The sequence below is a fragment of the Nyctereutes procyonoides genome, unplaced genomic scaffold (genome assembly GCF_905146905.1).
Source record: "Nyctereutes procyonoides isolate TBG_1078 unplaced genomic scaffold, NYPRO_anot_genome, whole genome shotgun sequence".
NCBI lineage: Eukaryota > Metazoa > Chordata > Mammalia > Carnivora > Canidae > Nyctereutes > Nyctereutes procyonoides.
The window spans coordinates 7,785,087-7,799,805 of record NW_026575025.1 but is presented as its reverse complement, the minus strand read 5'-3'; the positions used below and the strand labels follow the sequence as shown (position 1 = coordinate 7,799,805).

General features: G+C 59.8%; 1 protein-coding gene across 1 annotated transcript; it reads left to right on the top strand.

Annotated features, from left to right (window-relative positions):
- The first annotated feature begins 1,731 nt into the window (after positions 1-1,731).
- On the top strand, positions 1,732-14,390 carry CCND1 (cyclin D1). The gene is made up of 5 exons (XM_055314872.1): positions 1,732-2,135; positions 3,625-3,840; positions 4,360-4,519; positions 8,203-8,351; positions 11,111-14,390. The coding sequence occupies exons 1-5, from the start codon at positions 1,938-1,940 to the stop codon at positions 11,273-11,275; spliced, it is 888 nt and encodes a 295-aa protein (XP_055170847.1). The 5' UTR covers positions 1,732-1,937; the 3' UTR covers positions 11,276-14,390.
- Positions 14,391-14,719: the final 329 nt, after the last annotated feature.

Below are 14,719 nucleotides of genomic sequence, written 5' to 3'. Positions count from 1 at the left end.
GGCTGCTGCGGCGGCGGCTGCTGCGAGGCACCGGCGTGCCCGCGGCCGGCGCGAGCGTGGGTGCCCCGGGCGGGGGCCGGGCGGCGGGCGCTCCCTGCCCCCTGCCCCCTGCGCCCTGCCCCCTGCTCCCTGCGCGGGCCACCCACCGCTTCCGAGGCGCGAGCCGGGGGTAATTACCCTCCCGGACCCGGAATCTCCGTGACCCTAATTCCCGGCGGGGGAGGGGAGCGGGAAGCGCGGCCTCGGGAGGGGGGGTCTGGTCCGGCTGCGGGCGCCCTTGCGCAGGGGAGGGGGCTTTTCCTCCGTTTCCTTTGAGCCTTTACTGTTCGGGGATGCGGCGGCTTGGTGACACTCAGCTACGTTCGGAGGGAAGTCAATGAACAGTTTTCTTCACTGGGGGCAGGTAGTGTAAAAACTTACCCAGAAAAAGTTGAAATTGAGCAAAATGTCCTTCTAATTTAAAAAAAAGGCACTAAAAGAGAACTTATCTTAAAAATTTTGAAGAACCCACATTTTCTCTATTATTTTATATGGCTCTTACGTTAGCGATAACATTGGATCCCCTCTCGGGTAAACACTAATATGTGTAGATTTTGTTTAAAACCAGATCAATACACCCATTTCTTTAACTTAACAATTGTTCTGATTTTGGCAGCCCCCCCGCCAGGGTCCCCCCCCCCTCCGCAGGCGCGAATGCAAACCTGAGCTCAGTGTAAAGGTGCGATGGTGTCCACACCCCCAGCAAAACCAATTTAAAAGCTTCCGGTGGTCTTGTCACAGGCAAGGGAAGCGACTGATATTTCCAGCGATTTAATTAATTCATTTTTTAATTAAAAAATAAGGCAGGACAGAGACCACTGTGAATGAAGCATTCCATTCAGGGCGTTTTTCTGTTCTGAAATTGCCGGGATGGGGTGGGGGCGGGGCGGGGGGCGCTGGGGATCCCTGAAAGGATGGACTGGCCAAGGTAGGAAGACAACCCGCAGATCCCCCAGGCGAGGAGGACAGGATGAAGGAAATGCTGGCCACCATCTTGGGCTGCCGCTGGAATTTTCGGACATTTATTTTATTTATTTTATTTTCTGGGCGAGCGCATGCTAGGCTGAAATCCCTTTATGACTTGGGGATACCCCCGCGGGCATTTGCAACGACCCCCCCTGGCGCGGGAGCGCAGCCTCCAGCAGGGTCGCGGGCTCCGCTCCGCGTCCCCGAGCGCTAAGTGGTTCCTGAAATTTACACGTGTTAATGAAAATGAAAGATGTAGACGCGGAGGTCCCCAGGCCGCCCGGCCGCCCGTGGGTGCCCTCGTGGCGTTTTCGGGAACGCGCCCATTCTCCCGGCTCGGATCTAGGGTGTCGCGGGGCCCTGGGGTCCCTCCCCCCTCCATGCGCTCTCTCCCGGCTGCGTGTAGCCTGCCCGCCCCCACCCCGCCCCCGAGGTCCCCCCCTGCAGAGCCACCTCCACCCCCCCCAAATCCGGGGGGACCCACTCGGAGAGGGCAGACACCCCTGCACCCCCTCTTCCCCGGCGGGGAGAAAGGCGGCCTCGAGCGATTTGCATTTCTATGAAAACCAGGCTTCGGGGGCGACTCAGCCGCGGGGCAGGCGCGGCGCCTCCGGGATGGCTTTTGGGCTCTGCCCCTCTCCGCTCCCCGGCGCTCCGAGCCCGCGCCCCCTCCCCCTGCGCCCGCCCCCCCCCCCCCCGCCCGCTCCCATTCTCTGCCCCGCTTTGATCTCTGCTTAACAACAGTAACGTCACAGGGACTACAGGGGAGTTTTGTTGGAAGTTGCAAAGTCCTGCAGCCTCCAGAGGGCTGTCGGCGCAGTAGCAGCGAGCAGCAGCGTCCGCGCGCTCCGGCGAGGGGCAGACGAGCTCGAGGGAGCGCGGACCGAGCCGGGACCCAGCGCCGTCCGCAGGCCGCCAGGACAGCCCCCGCCATGGCACACCAGCTCCTGTGCTGCGAGGTGGAGACCATCCGCCGGGCGTACCCCGATGCCAACCTGCTCAACGACCGGGTGCTGCGGGCCATGCTTAAGGCGGAGGAGACTTGCGCGCCGTCCGTGTCCTACTTCAAGTGTGTGCAGAAGGAGATCCTGCCGTCCATGCGGAAGATCGTGGCCACCTGGATGCTAGAGGTGCGGGCTCTCGTCGGACGCTCCTGCCACTTGTTGCCCGAACCCACGGTTCTTTGCCTTCTCTCCCGCCCCAAGTCTGAAGTTTGCCGGGGTGTTGCTAGGAACCGCATTTTCAAAATACATAGATATCGTGGGTATTTTTTGAACGAGGAGGGGGTGGGGGTGGGGTCGTTTGAAATGCCCTCTCCTGGCGGGGATAGTGGGGGTGGGGTGGGGGGGAGCGGTCGGGGAGGGGACCCTTCGCGGAAAGCCGGCTCGCCAGGGGCACCCCAGGTGGCTGGAGGGTGCGGGCCGGCGGCCCCCGCCTGCGCCCGAGCCCGGCGGCGCCTCCTCTCCGGCCGCACGGCCGCGCGCCGCCGGCTCCAGGGGGAGGGGGCATCGATCCGATTTTTAAATTAATATCCACGGACACGTATGCAAGGGCCGCTCGTGCCAGTATTATGCGCCATCTTTGTTCTTTTATTGCAAAGCAAAAGTGTTTATTAATAATTGGGGGTAGGGTGGGGGCGGGGAGCGGCCGGCGAGGCGCTGGGGCCGCCGCGAGGGGCCGCGCGGCCGCGGGGAGCGGGAGGGAGGGGCGCGGGGACGGAGCGCGGGCGGCCGGGGGGGACCCCGCGAGGGGAGAGGGGCCCCTTTGTTCCAGCTGCGAGTCCCGGGGCGCCCCGCACGGCCAGCCTGGGCCGGAGAGTACGCCGAGCTGCAAGGTCGCGTGGCCCCCAGGACCCTGGGGATTGACCCTGGTCCGCAGGGGTCTCAGCGTGGGGGACGCGCCTGCGGAGAGCTGGCGGCCCGGGGCGCACCCGCAGGCCCTCAGCGGGCGCCCGGGACACCCGCAGATATTTTAAAACGATTTTTGAAAGTGCGGCGTGGTGCCCTTGCGAGAGGGAAGCGGCGCCCGCGCCCAGCGGGGGGGGGGGCCCGAGTTTGAATTCCTGGGGCTCTCCCCGGAGCCTGCAACGAGCTCACGACCCCTGGCCTGGGTAGAGGGCCGCCCGGGGGTCATTTTCAGGGGTTTTTTATGGGCCCAGGTATTTTTTTAATATTTTTAAATATTTTTTGAAAAGATGACGTCTGGGGAAATGCGGCGCGGCGGCCTGGGACGCCACCTTTGTGTCTCGCAGGCGCTGTGAGCGCGGCGCCCGGCCCCGCGGCCCGCCCCGCAGCCCCGCAGCCCCGCAGCCCCGCGCCCCGCGCCCCGGGGTGGCGAGCCCCGGCCTGCAGCCCCCGCGCCCCCACGCGGGCCGGGGTCCCCGGCGCACGCCGCCCGCCGTGCCCACTGCCGCCCCCGCCGTGCCCGCCGCCCGGGGACTTTCCCTTTCAGTTTCGGGGTGGGTGGGCATCGGGGGCACGCGGGGGAGGGGGCTCACGCGCGGGGGAGGGGCCCCCCCACGCGCCCGGGTCCCGCGGCCTCGGCGCGAGCCCGGCTGGGGGGCGCGGGGTCCCGGCGGCGGCGGCGGCGGCGGCGGTCACGGCCCCCGTGCCCCGGCAGGTCTGCGAGGAGCAGAAGTGCGAGGAGGAGGTCTTCCCGCTGGCCATGAACTACCTGGACCGCTTCCTGTCGCTGGAGCCCGTGAAAAAGAGCCGCCTGCAGCTGCTGGGGGCCACCTGCATGTTCGTGGCCTCGAAGATGAAGGAGACCATCCCGCTGACGGCCGAGAAGCTGTGCATCTACACGGACAACTCCGTCCGGCCCGACGAACTGCTGGTAACCGGGAGCCCTGCCGCCCACCGACCCACGCACGCCCCTTGAGCCCGGGGGTGGGGAAGGTGCGGGGGGGTGCCCGCGGGCCGCCGACGCACCCTGCACCCCAGGGCCGGCGCCCGCACCGGCGGAGCCCTCCCGAGCAGCGGGCCGGACCCCCGCCGCCCCCCATCCCCAGCGCCCCGCCACACGGGCCGCCGGCCGCTCGGACTCCCACCCCGTGAGCGCCCTAGCGCGGCCAAAAAGTGGGCGGCGCGCGCCCCCTAGCGACGGCGGCGCGGGCGGCGCGCGCTCTTGCAAGGGCTTGCGTTCCAGGTGCGGATCTCGACAGCTGGCCAGCTGGCCTCTTCGATGGCGCCCCCTCCTTGCCCCCTCCTTTTGGGGTGGCATGCCGTCCTCCACTTCCCGGCCCTCCAGCATGCCCCGTCCCTTCGCTCGCGGGCCCTTATGCATGGAGTGGAGGGCAGGCCACGGGAGCTGCCCCTGCACCTCTCCTGACGCTGGTACACCCCACTTTCACAGCAAATGGAGCTGCTCCTGGTGAACAAACTGAAGTGGAACCTGGCAGCCATGACCCCACACGACTTCATCGAGCACTTCCTCTCCAAGATGCCAGTGGCAGAGGAGAACAAACAGATCATCCGCAAGCACGCGCAGACCTTCGTAGCGCTCTGTGCCACAGGTAGGGCGGCTGGGTCCTGCAGCAGCCCCCGCCAGCCCCTGCCTCCCTGGGTGCCCCTTGCCCCTGGTAGAGGAGCATCTTGCCCCTCGCCTCGGTTTCCTCATCTGAGGAGGTGGTCCCCAGGCCCCTCCTGCTCTCTGAGGTGCTCCTCTTTCCTTGGACTGTGTGCTGAGGTTAGGTGCAGGGTTGGGGGGCAGTCTCTTCCTGGGTCAGGCGATTGAGGCCGCCCAGGACCACCACACAGTGCCCTGGGGATGGGGCTGGGTGGTCTGCCAGGGTGTGGCCACTCCAAGCTGAAAGGGGTTTACCTTGGCTGCCCAGCCTGCCTCCCTACTTCTGTCCTCCGCTCTCCATCCCCAGTCCTTCCCCATGTCCTCAAGGGGCCCCCTTCTGGCCTCTCCCGGGCTGGGCCACCTGCCAGGGGCGCCTACAGGGGTGGGGAGTGGCGGCCCGCAGTGCCTGCACCACGTGCTCTGGGCTGCCAGCAGCAGCCCTTGTGCGGGGGCGGCCAGCAGAGGAGCTTGGCTGCCTGAGGCCCCGCCAGGGGTGCCTCAGGCCGGCCGAGCTCAACTGAGCCCTGGGAGGGGCTTCAGAGCAGCCCCAGGCTTGGGCTGCTGTGGTTGGCAGCGGGGGTCCAGCCCTCCCTGCCCATGGCTGGGCTCTGGATGGTCCCTGGGGGCCTCTCCCTGGCACTGCCCCGGCCCCAGCCCCTGGGCAGCCAGCGTTTCAGAACTCAGCACAGACCATGCATACGTACACTCCGTGTTGCCTCATTTCCCCCGGCCCTGGCCCTGACACCCTGTGACCTCTTTCTTTCTCCTTCTGATCGCATGGGCTGGGCCCAGGAGATCTGGAGAACCCTGCCTGGGGACCTGTGCCCCCATCCCAGCTCTGCAGTGGGCCACCCTCGCCCCTGATCAGGCCTCAGCTGTCACATGTGTTTGGGGCTCACTGTGGGTGACCGAAGGGCCACATGGCATCAAAGGGGCCAGTTGGCATCCATCACTCCCCTGAAGCAGCAGAACCCCTAGTCCGGCATCTCCCAGCACCCTCCTGATATCGGGGTGCTCTGGTGATGGCTATTTCTGGGTCAAGCGAGAGTGGGAAGGTTCTGTTGGCCTCCCCATCCTCCACCTCCTGTTCAAGGTGTGAACCCCCCCCTCCCCGGAGCCCTATCCAGTGAGAAGAGTAGGGGTACACGGTCGTCGGCCTGGATGGATCTGAGGGGTGGCATCTCTGGCCCTGGGGCAGGGGCCAGGAGCCTCCCACTGGCCGTCCCCTCAGCCTCCAGGGGCCAGCCCCGCAAGCAGGCAGGGGAGGCATTCTCTGGCTGGGGCGCCTCGGAAGAGAGAGGCCTCTGGAGACTTCCAGGCAGCCTTTTATGGAGCTGAAAGTGGTTCAGAGAAACGGCAGAGTTTCCTGGAGATAATGCAAGGAATAGTTCTTGCACACCCTCCCCCCCAGGATGGCTGGGGCAGTCTGGAGCTCCCCCTCTCCCAGAACCCCAGGGAAGTGGGGTGTGTAGCCTGCATGCAGTGCTGGCAGTTGAGGGAGGCAAGCCTGGTGCAGAGGCCATAAACGGGCTTTGGTGCTGGCTCTCCAGCCGCCGTGGGTCAGTGTTCATGAGCACGCCCAGCCTGTCTAACGCTGGGCCCAGCAAGCACCTCCAGCGTGCTGGGGGAAGGTGAAGGGATGGCCGGTGGTCACCCAGCGCCTCACATGCATTAACTCCAGGGTGGGGCCCCGAGGGGGACAATCAGGCCAGAGGAGGAGAGGGCTACCTGCCTACCCAGGTCCCCCAGAAATATTCCCCAGGCCCAGATCCTCACCTGCACGGTTCAAAATGCAGCTGTGCCCTCCATCACAAGGGGACTTCTCTCTGAATGATTGCAGCTCAAAAACAGAAACTGAGTTGGAAGCATGAGCAAAAGCCCCAAAAGATATTTTTGTACTCCACAGGTACTTAATGGTACCATTGTGGGGGGACGGACTCTGTTCTTCTTGCTCTGTGTGCTTGCAAACTGGGGCTCCTACATATATCTGCACACGTGCACACGTCCCCCATACCAAAGTTCAGTTTTGTTCTTCTGTTAACGTGTGCATACATGTGTACACTAGAGCTTTGTAGGGTGCTGCAGTGGGTTAGGTAAGCAAGCTGCTGGTGCTCAGGAAGCTGACAGTTGAGTCTAGTGAGGGGGTCTTAGCAAGGGTCGCAATGCCACCCAGCTCCAGTGGTTGCTTTGGCAGTGGCCGCAGGCTCTCTGCACTTGACAGAGTGGAAGCAAGTGTCAGAGCTTTGGGGGTGCAGTTGGGTTGCCCCTTATCTACACCCTATAAGCCTATAATCGTGCACATGCGTACACACATGTGCACACCCACACTCCTTATCCAAACCCATAAACCCTGCACCACACGTGCACACACCCTTCCATGGGGAGCTGGCCCCACATCCCCCCTCCCTCTCAGACGGCTGTCTCAAGGTCCAGCCAAATTGTTCGGATGGCAGCAGCCTCTGCCTGCAGCTCCGATGTGCCTCAATGAAGCGCTTTTCATTCGTGGCTCCCGGCTCACAGACTGGGTGAGGACTGCTCCCATTTAAAGAGGGGGTAAGAGGTGTTATGCTGTGTTAGGGATTTCTTTTCCAAGTGGCCACGGCCCCTGGCAGCGGGTTCTGTTGCCCCTCCAGGGTGGCTCCCTTTCTCCGGAGGCCCCTGCTCAGTGGGGCCTGCGTCTGCTCCTGGGATGGAGCCTTGGGGGGAAACACGGAGATGCACCCCTGGGCCCACAACACTCCACTCCCTCTGCTCAGTGCCCCCAGCTCAGCTCACTCAGCCCAGTCCTGGTGCTCTGTGTGCACAAGACGAGGCCAAGGGGCTGACAAAGATGCCACATGGACCCCCTGCCCAAGATGTGGAGATCAGTGGCCTCTCCCACCGAGAATGCCTCACTGGGCGCCACGGGACAACAGCCCACAGGCACTGCATGGCCACTTACACGTCCTTCCTGCTTTCCCACCTTTTTATGCCAAGTGTGGGAGGTGCTGGGCTCAGCCTAGGAGGAAAGGCAGGGATTCCACCATCCATCACTGAGCTGAGCCTTGGGGCAGAGGGGACTGTGTGCTGGCTGATTGGCAGGTGAAGTAGTGAGGTGATGCTACACCTGCTGTGTCCCGGGAGGAAAAGAGGGTGGGAAGAAGCATCTGATGCCCCCACGAGGAGCAGTGCCCACGCCCCCCCACACACACACACACTCTTCGAGGGCTGGGAGACCTAGGGGTAGGGGAGACTCCTGTGGCCCGGCACACTTACCCTTGTAGGCCGTTATAAATTTTTTGTGAATACACGACATGTTCCCAAGGCTCAAGTACAGCAATGTCCCCTCCCCAGAGGCCTCTGCAGTTTGTTTTTGCCAATGGTTATTTCCTTAGTTGGCTTTTTTTGTTGTTTTCAAGTCAACATCTCCAGCCCATGTTGGGTGGATCCCATGCCTGGTTTCTGCTCTCGGGCACTGGGAGGTGCGGGGAGCCAGAGCCCCTCTGACCAGCCCTCAGAATCCGCAGCCCAGGCTGGCCACGGGCTGGGACACACCTGATGCAGAGCCAGTGCTCAGCCTGCTGGGATCATGGGGTCCCGTGGAGGGTGCCCCGCTCATGGCTCTCTTGCCTCTCTCCATTTCTGCTGCAGATGTGAAGTTCATTTCCAACCCACCCTCCATGGTGGCAGCTGGCAGTGTGGTGGCCGCCGTGCAAGGTCTACACCTGGGAAGTTCCAACAGCTTCCTGTCCTACCACCGCCTCACTCGGTTCCTCTCCAAAGTGATTAAGTGTGATGCGGTAAGTGATCGAGTACCTGGTGCTCCCATGCTAGCTTGGCAGGGCCTGCCCAGCACCAGGTACTAGAAACTTTTAGCACCTAGGGCTCCAAACCAGTTCACTGATGACATGCAGTGGCTCGTGCCAAGACCCCCAGAGGTGATGGGGGCATGGGGGACCGTGTTGGGGGACGGGACTGGTGCCTGGGTTCAGAGGCATGGGACCTGGTGCCACGCTGACAGGGTGCCAGCCTCACCCCACTCTCCTGGGACTCCTTTGGAAGGAGAAGCACCTCCCAGAACTGCGGGCAGGCCAGGGGGGTCCTCAGGCTTCTGGCGCACCTCCCCCCCAGCCCGGGACTCCCAGAGCAGGCAGGAGCCATAAAGCCCTCCCGGTGAGCTGTCCAGGAAGAGGGGCCACAAGGCAGGCCCGTCAATGATCCGTGCCCTAATGGCATGTGGAGTTGGGGCCCAGTTGAGCTTTGTCTGGGCCACAATGCGGATGGCTCATAAATGGGAGCTTGAAAAGGCTTCTGTGAGGTCTCCAGACGCAACAATGGCCCGTGGAGACAACCCCGTGTTTTACGGCCCCTTTGAGTGGCTGCTGCCCTTGGAGCCCAGAGCCGGAGCCGATTGTGTCTTCCTTCTTAAAAATGCCATTGTTTTATTCCCAATTCCTTTCTTGTCTTAGAGAAAGAATGGAAGTCACAGTTACAGGGGTTTGTGGCCTTTACCAGATTAGACCCGCGAGGTTGGTGGGTCAGCCCTTGGCCCCGCTGGTGTGCCGAGTGGGAGCGAGTGACCGCCCTGACCCCGGTGCAGGTCTGCCTTGGGTTCTCTCTGCCTTCTGGTGGTCCGCCGTCCAGTGCCCTGGAGGCCCTGTGGGCCCTAGTGGCTGCTGCCTCACCACACCGTTCTGGAAACCCCAGGCTGTGAGCAGCAGCCAGTGCGACCCCCGCCACGCACTGCTGGCTGCCTGGAGGGGGTGGCATTCTTGCATCTCTCCCTCCTGGGAGCAGGTGGCTCCCCTCTCAGTCTCTGTGCTTACTGAGCACCTAGAGGGATGGGGTGTCCATGGCTGCTGGGGACCCTCAGCGAGGGAGACACAGCACAGAGAGAGTTGTGGGAAATCACTACACGATCCCTTTTGTGGAGAGAGATTGTATAAGTGAGATTGGAACCAAGATTGCAGCTGATGGACGGGGGAGAAATTGGTTGAGGCTGGAATTCATTAGTCTAGTTACCTGGGGACAAATGCAGCAGAGCCCAGATGCAGAAAACCCTGGGCCGCAGAGCCCTGTTCTCAGGCTGCCCATCCCCAGAGCTGGCCCCCGGGGTCTCCAGCTGGCTCTTCCTGGGCTGACACTGGGGATCTCAGTGACTGCAGGGAGGAAGTTAGGGCCACACAAAGGGAGTCCCTTCCTGCACCCCTCTGCCCTCCCCTCCACCACATGGCCTCCCAAGTCACCAGATCCAAGTAAACCCATTGCCCCTGTGAGCTGCCTGCCAAGAGCCATTGTGGGTGGGTGGGTGCCGCTGGGCCTCAGGGGTCGGACTGGGGGGCTGTGCTGGGTGCTTGGATCAGAGCCTGGGGAAGCTATCAGGAGTCCTGGGTCCCACGCCAGGCCTTCTGGGCCTCTGTTTCCTCATCTGTAAAAGTGGCTGTCTGCACCCACTCTGCCATCCTCACTTGCCATGACAAATACCAAAGAGGTGGGGTAAGAAGGCCCTCCGTGTAAAAACATAGAGCTCTGTGAACAGGGCAGGTCCTCAGGGGTCCACTCAGAAGCCTTGCTGGCCTGGATCCACTTCTTTTGGGCAGTGAACACCCACCCCATTTCTAGCCCCACTGGGTTGGAAGCTCAGCGGCACCTTCCCCTCGGTGCACCCATGGTTCACCTGTCTGTCCTATGGGAAAGGCACAGGTCTGTTTTCCAGGCCTGACTGGCAGGTCTACCTGGTTCTAGAATAGAAGCCCCAGTGTGGCATACCAGGGGTTGGGACAGGCAGCCTGACACCTGCACCTCTGAGCTCCTGGGAGATTTGCCCCCATGAGACCAGGAGAGGCCCCTGGACTCACAAGATTCCTCTAGGGGTGTTGAGACCTCAGGGAGGGCGCCAGCAGAAGAGATCTGGCAGGAGGGGGGGGGGGGCAGTGCTGGGTACAGGCCAAGCGGCGAGGATGGAGGGGGATAAAGGGTCTGGGTTCCCCCAGGCCACCCAACGTTCATCCTCAGTCATGCACGGACTAACGCTTTTGATGGCCATTCATCACAGAAGGCTGGGTTCACTGCGAGGGCTGACACCGCAGAGGTTAAGTCCAAAAAGCAGGGCTCGGGGGGCCCTCTCTGACCTGGATCAAATGGCACTGAATCCGCTGAGGGCAGCAGCAGGGCTGGTGGGAACAGCGAGCCGGGCTCAGAGCCTGGCAGAGGAATCCAGCCGGGGGCTAGGGCCCTGGGGCGGCTCAGGGCAGGCCAGGGAGGCACCCCGCCCGTGGCTGAGGGCCTCTGTGTGCACAGAAGACGGCCAGCAGCCCCCTTTGGTCCCAAGTAGGTGTGTATGCTCCTCAGGCAGGGACAGTAGGTGGCCAAGTGGGGAGCCCACGCTGGTCAGTTCTGGGGTTTGAGCCGTGGCTCCACGTTGTCCTTCACCAGATCTGGGGGAAGGCAGTGCTGTAGATGAGCCTCACTTTCACAAAAACAGTCCAAGTCCTGGCGTTTGGGAGAGGGCCCTCCCTGCAGGCCTCACCCTGAGGACCCCTGTCTCCTGTCTGGCCAGGACTGTCTCCGGGCGTGCCAGGAGCAGATCGAAGCCCTGCTGGAGTCCAGCCTGCGCCAGGCCCAGCAGCAGAGCCTGGACCCCAAGGCGGCGGAGGAGGAGGAGGAGGAAGAGGAGGCCGACCTGGCCTGCACGCCCACCGATGTGCGAGATGTGAACATTTGAGGGTGTGCGCGACGTGGGAGGGGCCGGCCCCGGGTGCTCCCCGGACAGGACCGCTCCTCGCTAGGACCGGTCACGACCAGAAGGGAAAGTTTCCTTCTCCTTTACTGTTGGTTTTTTTTTTCCTTTGCTCTTTCTCCCTTCCGTCTCTGACTTAAGCAAAAGAAAAAAAAAAGTACCCGAAAAAAAGATCTTTAAAAAAAAAAAAAAAGGAGAGAAAAAAATAGTATTTGCATAACCCTGAGCTGGGGGGTGGGGGGGAGGTTTGCTACAAAAATAGAGGATCTTATACCCCATAATCAACTAGATTTTCTTTTATATGGATGTGTTTGTGTCTCTGTGTCGTAAAGGATAGGCATTAACAGGAAGAATGAGTCTGCAGGGGAGGATTAGATTTGATTCTTTGCGTGTTTAAAACAAAACCATACAAAAAAGCATAAAAACATCTTAAAAACTAGAAAAAAAAAAAAGCCAACCAACCATTTTTGAAGTAGAAGAGGATTTTAGGTAGCCAACGTGCTCTTGTGCTTTAAGGCGGCTCTAGGTATCCTGCATCTCGCTTGCTCGTGCATGTAGTCACTTTATAAGTCATTTGCGCGTGTTTATTTTATTCTGTAGGTAGGCGTGTCACCTCTTCACCTGTCCGTGGCTGATGTAACCTCGGTTAGCGTAGTGTAGAGCTCAGCGTGGTTGCCTGCTGACCCTCGCTCGGCCGCCCCAGAACTGGTGGCCAGGGCCCCGGCCAGCGCAGCGGTCACAGAAAACCAGCTCCACCTCCTGGCCTGCGCTGCCGGAAAGAGAACCCGCCATAGCGACATAATATATTCTATTTTTATAATCTTCCTATTTTTGTAGTTGCCTGTTGATGAGATGCTGGTTTTTCACCCCCACAGACCTGCAGCCTGCTCACATCCAGGTGAAATCCACAGCTCCTTTTTTTTTTTTTTTTCCTTCTCAATATTCTAGAACCATTCCATTTCAAAGCACTTTCAATCCAGCGGTTATAGGGAATCTCTCTTGTTTATGTTGTGTGTGGAGCGGGGTGGGGGTGGGGGGGACAATTTCCTAATGGAATGGTTTGGGAATATTCACGTCCTTGTGTGCAGACAGGATTGCGAGGCAAGTGCATGTCACTATGGAGTTAGTGAGAGGGGATGTTCTTGAAGATGAGCTTCCGGTCAAGAAGTGCATTCTTACATTGCCAGGATGATGCGTTCCTTTCTCTGTAGAGCAGTGGAAGTTCGGGAGTCCTTGGTGCCAACTGGTGTTTGGAAGTAGGGGCCTTTAAAGGCTTACCTAGAGAACGCGTAGTGTAAGGGTTAGGAAGGTTTTTAAACACTAAAATATATAATTTATAGTTAAGGCTAAAAAGAATATTTATTGCAGAGGATGTTCGTAAGGCCAGTATGATTTATAAAGTAATGCAATTTCCCCTTGATTTACACCCACACACACACCCACACACACATACATACATACACTTTTCTGCCTTTGACGTTGCAGGTTTCATACAGTTTATAAAAGTTCGGTCCTTTTTCGTAGGAGACAGAAAAAGATCCTGAGGAAAAACACGGCATGGATTCGGGCTGATTCAGCCTGTCTGGCATTGCCCCAAGCGGGAACCCCACCTGAGAGGCCTCAGAGTTCCACAGAAAATTAGGGTACTCGAAACAAGTTCAGCCCCGACCATATTCTTGTCCCCTTTTGAAAAAAAGTTTAGCGACAAATAGACAATTTGCACATCTTGGCTATGTACCTTTTTGTAATGACTACGTAGGATGAGTCGAAGGCAGGGAGAGCACAGGGCTGGTGCTTGGTGACGGTGCGGGGGCGTGCAGAGGGCCGACAGCGGGACCACGCGGCAGGCGGGCTGCGGCTCGGTTTCCTGATTCGCTGCTACCGATGACTTCCCAGCACAGTTTGGAAACAGATTCACATCGCTTTTCTGTATCTCTTTCACATTGTTTTGCTGCTATTGGAAGATCAGTTGTTTTGTTTTGTTTTGTTTTACGATGTCATGTACTGCCATGTTCTAGTTTTAATTTTCTCATAGAAAAATGTATTAAGGGCGCCTTTTTTTTTGTAGATTTTTTTTATGTGATCAATTTTGACTTAATGTGATTACTGCTCTATTCCAAAAAGGTTCCTGTTTCACGATACCTCATGCTTCTCTTAGCCATGTGTAGACCAGGCGGCCAGGCTCCATCTGACCCGCAGGCCCCCTGCTTCGGCAGACATGAGGACGGGATCCCGGAAACGGGCCTGGCGGGGTGGGCTCCAGGCTGCGATTGTGTGCCCAGCCCGGCGTCCCCGGGGCCGCGACCGCTTCTTTCTCCCTGCGCTTATAACGCTGGGCTGTCCACCTGACCCGGGACGTGCTACCATCATAGTTTTTTTACAGCCGTATTGTTCTTTACGTGTAGCTATGAAAGTTGCATTATTATATTATTATTATTGTAACAAGTGTGTTGTCACGTGCCACCATGGTGCTGTGCTGCAGGACCCAGAAACTCGGGATGATCAGAATAGCTTCTGGACTTGGTTAAAGTTCCGGGTGTTGCATCTGTTATTATGTACCAGCGTTGTTTGTTCTCTTCATTACAGCGTCATGCTAATTTAAAAAAAAAGACTCCAGATCTCAGCGAAGCCAGCTAACAGTGCTGTGTGCCCGAGTCGCCTAGCACGCTGCCGAACCAAAAGGATTTGCACCGCTGGCAGCCCCTGCCCCAGCAGGGTCAGCCTGGGTGCTCCCGGGCCATTGGCAGGCCCGGGCCCCGCCCCACCCCGCCCCGCCCCTGCAGGAACACTGCTTCCGCTTACCTCAACCGTTCTGGCTACGGCATCTCTGTGTCTGAACCAAACGGGGTCCTTGAGGGACGGTCTGTCCTCATGGGGGGTGAACGTTGTGTGTGCTCAAAGGCCAAAGGCCGGTGGCAGGTCTGGGGAGCACAGCGGAGTCTGTCCTGTGACCAGCAAGTCTGTGAGGGTCTCTGGTGGGGGCACTTTTGGTCTGTGTGTGTTTTGGTGGCACATTGTGGCACAGACATGTAACCGGCACGTTTCCAGCAGAAAAAAAGACAAACGTGAAAAGCCTAGAAATAAAATTGGTAAAACCCCAGTGCGGTGCCTGTTTGTTTCCTGGGGTGGGCAGGGAGCCAGGGGCACAGGGCCCAAGGCCAAGGAACAGGGTCCGACCGCCCGTTCCTGGGCTGGAGGGGAATGGCAGGCAGGTGGGGGTTCCCGCCTGGGCACTGCTGACACTCAGGGCCTCGTCCTCTATCGTGGGGTGCTGTCCTGTGCCCTGTAGGGAGTTGAGCTGCATCCCTGGCCTCTACCTGCTAGATGACAGGACTGCCTCTGGTTGTCACAGCCCAAAAGGACTCCTGATGTTGCTAGAGGTCCCTGATGATCCAGTGGGAGTATGCAATGCTCGGCTGGGAGGAAATT